Raw genomic sequence first — 6,000 nt, 5'->3', positions numbered from 1 at the left:
TGGCCAGGGCAGCATCATGAGGGTCACGAGGTCCTCGTGGCCCTGACTACTGGACTTGTCCCCAAGCAAGGCCCCAGGGTCGCGGAGACCGTGTCCAACTCCAGCTGTCCCTGCACTGACTCCTGGAACCCAGCAGGGGGAAGGACGGGGTGAGGCCGGAGGCGCTCATCCGTGGAGTGCCGTTCAGGCCAGGTCTCCAGGGAAACGGGGCGGGGGTCGGGCGCCCTGCACAGGCCCAGGGAAGGGACGGTGGGATGGGCCTCACGCTGGGGAGGGGACCTGACTCAGTGCACAGGGGAGGCCCCAAGAGGGTCTAAGCCGGACCAGCCGGACCCAGTTCACGGTCCAGCCAGGTCAGGGGGCTGCCTATGGAACGGGGTCTACGGCTGGGTGCCGGGCACCCCGAGGCCGCTGTGGAGAGTGACCTCTTGCTTGTTCATGGGTCTGCTCCTGCTGTGCAGTGCGCCCCTCGGCAGGGCAGGGTCAGGCCGAGGTAGGGCACCCTGGCCGGTTTTTGGAGCGGCCCTCCTTTCTGCTGCTCCTGGTCTCCGGTCAGACGGGCCTGGCCTGCGTCCTGCGTGGCCCTCAGGCTGTGACCTGGGACAGGGGCCTGGAGTTGTCTGGCCTCACCCTCCAGTACGGGGTCACTGTCCCCCCTCCACAGTGAGGAGGCTGAGATGGCGACCATGCTGGGCAGCGAGCCTCCTGGGGTCTGTCTCTGCTGTGCCCAGGGCTGCGCCTGCCCCACAGGGAGTGAGCTGAGTGCTGGACACCGAGGAGCCCTGCTTGGGACCCAAGCCCCCTGGACACTGGACAAGGACTGGAACCTCGTCCCCACACAATGTATGACGGGGCTGACGCAGAACGCCAGGCTCCCGCCAGTCCCAGTTAGGAAGCGGACTGCGCGCCAGAGCCAGCGTCTGAGGTTTACTCCCCGGCCCGCTGACCAGGCCAGCAAGGTCAGCGCCCACGGACAGAAGGACAACCAGGGCTTGGGGTGCCCGGGTCTGCGGTCAGAGGGTTGGGACGGCTGCAGGGCCTCAGATGAGGCCGAGGCGTGGCTTCTCGGCCCTGCCAGGGGGCTGCCCTCAGACTGCTGGCCAGGATGGAGGTCCCTGCGTGTCCAGAGGCCCGAGAGCAGAGCGTGGCTGGGGCCTGGTGCTTCAGCCGCTGCTCCGAGGTGTCCCTGGAGGAGACCGGGTTCCTGGCCCCACGTGATGAGAGCAGGGTGGACAGAGTCCCCTGGACAGATGCAGCTGGGATCCTCGCACGGCAGACCTGGGGGAGGCAAGGGCAGAGGCTCCTACCTGCTCAGCATGCGGCCTCAGGGAGGCCAGGGGCCTGGGCTGGGACCTCCCAGCCTGAGCTGGTGGGCAGGGTCCTGCCTGGACAGCCTGGCTCCCGGGCACAGGCCTCACCTGGCACTGCCTGCCCCGGGCAGGGTCAGGGTCCTGGCCTCAGGCGGCTGTGCCCCCCGGGCAAGTCCCCAGCCTCTGCAGCCTGACACCCTGACCCTCCTGGGCAGATGGGCCCTCTGGGGGCGGACGGCCAGAGGCTCTATCCCCTCCACCCTGGACCTCCACCCGGCCACGTGCCTCTGGTGCCAGCTCACAGCTGAAGGGCCTGCTCCTCGCCGTCGGGGTCACTGTCCTCCAGCTGCTCCAGGATCCCGTCCAACACCACAGACCGTTTCTTCTTCGGGGGCTCTGGAGCCCAGAGGGCGAGAGAGGACGACGGCAGGGGTGAGGAGAGGGGAGAGGACCAGGGGAGGCACGGGAGGGGCAGAGAACAGGAGGCAGGACGGGAGGACAGGGACGTGGGGGATGGGGAGGGGGCGCGAGGGCAGGGAACCGCGTGAGCCCCTCCTCCCTGCAGGTCAGGGCCAGCCAGGGCCGCGGGTGCAGGCAGGAGCCATTCCTGGGACTGGAGACCACAGACTTCCATGGCGGCACCCAGTCGGGGCTGCGTGAAGGGCCCGGGGAGGCGTGGAGGAGCCTGGGGAGTGGCTGGCGGGAGGGGATCTCTGGGGTGGGCCGAGGCTGGGGACTTGCCCCGGAGTCCCCTGAGGAGCGGGAAGGGGGCAGGCGCCGGCCCCCACGTGTCCCTCCTGGCGCCACGCCTGACTGCTGCCTGTGTAGGAGGGCGGGCCGGGCGGCGGGGTCTGAGGTCGGCCAGAGGAGCAGCGTGGAGCTGACTCGGCGGCCTGAGGCCCACGCTGCCCGCAGTGGGGGAGCAGGCCAGGAGACAGGGCGGCGAGGCCGAGCGCGGGGCCGCCTCTCCGTCAGTCCTGCCGGTCCAGCCACAGCCGGCCACTCGCTGGCGGGCCTCCACTCAACTGGAAACTTCACTCGCCCCAGCAGGTCCCAAGAGCCTCAGGGCCTCCACTCCTCCTCCTCTCCAGCCTTCCGGGTGCTGAGCCCCCAGGGTGGCAGCACAGCACGCGGCCCAGGGGGACCGGCCTGAGCCGCCTCCCCGCTCACTGCCCCCAACTGATGGACGCGGCCATGGAAGATGGAGTCCCATCACCGTCTCTCCGGGAACCCCACCCTCCTGGGAGCCCCCTGGACACGTGCCCCAGGCACCTGTCACCTCAGAAGAGACCCCACGTCTCTGGGGCACCGCCTGAGCTGGCCCAGGCTGCCGAGGGGGCCACCTAGAGGCGGGGCCCAGCTCCTGCCCACCCCACCCCCACCGGCTCCCGGCCCAGCACCACGAGACAGCCTTTGTCCCCACAGCTCTGTGAGCCCAGCCTCAGCCCACGGCCTGGCACACAGTGGGGCGCCTGAGACCCCTGGGGGATGGGCAGGTGGGCCATGGTCCGAGGGCGTGGCCGAGCTCCCCAGAGGGCGGGAGCAGAGGCCTGGGGCTCAGGGCTGGCGGCTTCCTCTCCCCCTGCGCCGCTCAAGGCCGCAGCCCTGGTGACCACCAGCTCACGAGGTGCATAATGGTCTCTGGAAATTGAATTCGTGGGCAGGTAATAGGCACAGGAAACAGAAGGCCAGCCACAGGGCTGCGGGCCTGCTGCCCACGCCTGTGGCCACAGTAGAGGGTCCCCCGGCCTGTCCTGGGACAGGAGGAGCGGCCGCAGCTACCGCCCTCGGCTCCACAGGACTTTTTATTCTCTCTCAGCCTGAGCCTGGCGGGGGACCAGCCTCCCTTTGGGCTCTGAGCTCTGCTCCCTCTCCCTGCAGGCTGGTCCAGGCCGTGGACTCTGGCCTCCACTCCCTTCTCCAGACCTCTGGAGAAGCTGGGCAGTGACACAGGGGTGTTGCTGCGGGGTCAGGGGGAGGCCCACGGTAGAGGAGACGCAGTGCCACCTGCCTGGGACCAGCACCCGTGAGCAGCTGAGGGGCTCCTTCCTGCGAGACCCTCCACATACCCCCACCAAGCTCTGCACGGACCAGCTGTGTGGCCTCAGGGAACTGCCTCTGCCTCTCTGTGCCCCCTGGGGGTGCCAAGGCTCAAGGGAGTGTAGACAGAGCTGGGGTAGAAGCCGGCTGTGGGTGGCTGGGCCACACGCCACCCCACGGCTGGGCCAGGCCGCGGGGCCCAGGCCCTCTCCTCCAGGAGGCAGCAGAGCCAACAGGCAGGACCCGCCATGCCACACAGGCCACCTGCTGTCACTGTTGGGACACAAGGGCACATGGTGACCGCCAGCTCCGTGACCCACGGGTGGCCCTGGGTGAGTCACCTGCATGCCCCCCCACTGGACCTGAGCTCAAGGCCGAGGACCCAAGGACACCCAGCACCCCCCGGCCTGCTTCCAGGGCAGCTGCGAACCCCACTCCTGACATCCCAGCCTCGGGGTTCCCGCAGACACTGCAGAGCCAGGACGGTGTCAGGTAACGAGGAGAGGACATGCGGACACGGCCCGGAGGGAGCCTGGCAGAGGCGCAGCCTCCCCGCCGCCCGCCCGCCCACCCAGCCGCCAGCCTGCATTTCTGGAGGCCCCTAACGATTTCAGTTTTCAATTAATTCCCTGACAGAGCGCCAGCCCGCGTCTCCCTTCCCCGGCTGGCACCCACCCTGCGTGCGAGGCGCGGGCGGGGGCCAGGCTGTCGGGGGCCAGGAGAGCACTTCTCGGGTTTTGTTCTGGAGGCAGAACGTTGAGGAAAGGCAAGCTGGGGGGAGAGGCGGCTGGCGGGGAGAAGGGGCTCTGCAAGGAGCCCTGAGGAGAGGCGGCCGAGCAGCCAGGGGAGGGGAGGCCAGCTGGGCTCCGAGCGGAGGAGAGGGGCTGAGGCTCGGGGCTCGCGGTTCAGGCTAACCTGGGATCCAGCCTTGCTGAGCCTGGCTGGGTGACCTCCAGCAAGTTGCTTCACCTCTCTGGGCTGTTTCTGCAGTTACCAAGGACAATGAAAAGTACAGTGCCCACCCTTCCGCCTGGGGAGCTGGAGAACGTGAGCCACTGCGGTGCTGTCACTGGAGGCCTGGCTGCTTGAGAGGCTGAGGCAGGAGGATGGCAAGACCATCTTGAAGGCGTGTCGCCCAGCCCACGGTGGGCGCTCAGGATGGCACCGCCCACTCCGCCATCCCTGGAGTCACGAGGGGAGGCCGCTTCTCCCCCTTGGGGCCCCAGACGGATGCAGAGGCCATGGTCGCGGCCACCTCGAGGGTGGGGACGGAGCCCCAGGAGAGCCCGGCCAGCGAGGCAGGCAGATGGGGAGCTGCGACGCTGGCCCAGCCCCGCGCCCTCCGCTGTCCTGGGATCACCCCTCTGGCTATCACCAGCATCAAGATGTGGCCAAGCGGACAAGCCTGGCCTCAGGCGGGCCCTGGAGGGGCACCCACGCGAGTGACGGGGGTCCAGAGGGGTGCTACTGCCCCCGCCTGCCCCTGCCCCTCCATACCGGGCGCTGGCTGGGCAACAGGGACAGGAGGCCCTGAGAAGGGTGGGCACGCCTCGGCCAGCTGTGAGCTGCGGGCCTGGGCAGGCTCCTCTGCTGCAGGCCAGGGGGACGTGGCAGGGGGCAGAGATGAGGCAGGGTGGATGGCAGGGTGCAGAAGGCCAGGCTCCAGGCTGGGACTCAGTGGCCTGCCATCCTGGCCCTTGGGGGCCACCCTGGGGAAATGGGCACAGGCTCACAGGTGTGGGTGCCCTGGTGCCAGGCGCTTGCGCTGGCCTGACCCCCATGATGGGTGCTCGGCCTGGTCCCTCCCTGGTTCCACCCTGCTGCCCCAGGCAGGAGTCCAGGTGCCTCCCTGTGTCTGCCCTGGGCTGCTCGTGGCAGGACCGCGCGCTCATCCGTTTAAGGGGACAGCGCCTGCTCTGCTGGCCTCCCAGGGCTCTGGACGGTCCCAGCAGGTATTTAGTACTGAGCACTCGCCAAGTCCCAGGCTCACGCTGGGGCCAGGGCACGGAGCGGAAGCCCTGGCCTAGGGCCCGGGAGCTGGGCTGAGGGGCAGCTGGGCCCTGCGTCCCCAGGGTCCCTCTTCTCTGCCCTACGGGACAGCCCCTACGTGGACAGGACCGGCAGCAGTACTCCCCACAGAGGACTCAAGGGCACTGGCCGAAGGCCCCAAGGCCAGGGCAGCTCCAGGAGGGGCTGAGCAAGAGCTAAATGTAACCAAGCAGGACCAAGGTGACCTGTGAGGCCAACCAGGGGCTACTCAGTGCCCAGCAAAGGACCCAGCTGCCCCAATTAATGCCGAGGGCGCAGAACAGGGCTAGAACCCAGGCACCTGCGGGCTCTGGGGTGGCAGGCTGTGGGCTCTCTTGAGTTCCCTGAGCTGGTGACACCAGCGTTCCACTTTTCAGACAAGGAGGCGGTGGCCTAGGCTGTGGGTACGTCACATGACCGGCTGGCTCCACGTGGGACCTTCTCCAGGTCCACCAAGCCGAGGCCCGTGCTCAGCCACCTGCGCTGTGGTGGGGGACACCACCTGGCTCCCTGGGGAAGCAGGGACTCCACAGGAAAGGGCAGGCGAGTCTCTGGGCTGCACCCTGCACCGGGTGGATAGAGCCAGACACCACTGTTGCCCGCATCTGCTCCCAAAGGTGGA

General features: G+C 68.7%; 1 protein-coding gene across 4 annotated transcripts in view; it reads right to left on the bottom strand.

Moving 5' to 3' along the window:
* Window positions 1-849: 849 nt before the first annotated feature.
* Window positions 850-6,000, bottom strand: part of RBM19 (RNA binding motif protein 19) — a 92,918-nt gene continuing 87,767 nt past the window's right edge. For 2 of the 4 annotated variants that reach the window (XM_079151568.1, XM_079151569.1), the window contains exons 24-25: window positions 1,613-1,706; window positions 850-1,278 (exon numbers count right to left, since the gene is read on the bottom strand). In XM_079151568.1, the coding sequence (XP_079007694.1) occupies window positions 1,164-1,278; window positions 1,613-1,706 (209 nt within the window). In that variant the 3' untranslated portion in view covers window positions 850-1,163. Of the gene's footprint in view, window positions 1,279-1,550; window positions 1,707-6,000 lie in introns of those variants that run through there. The other 2 variants (XM_079151571.1, XM_079151570.1) reach the window with 2 other exon arrangements.

Source organism: Sciurus vulgaris (assembly GCF_902686455.1).
Source record: "Sciurus vulgaris genome assembly, chromosome: 8".
NCBI lineage: Eukaryota > Metazoa > Chordata > Mammalia > Rodentia > Sciuridae > Sciurus > Sciurus vulgaris.
The sequence above is the reverse complement of the archived record's forward strand: the minus strand, read 5'-3'. Positions and strand labels throughout refer to the sequence as shown.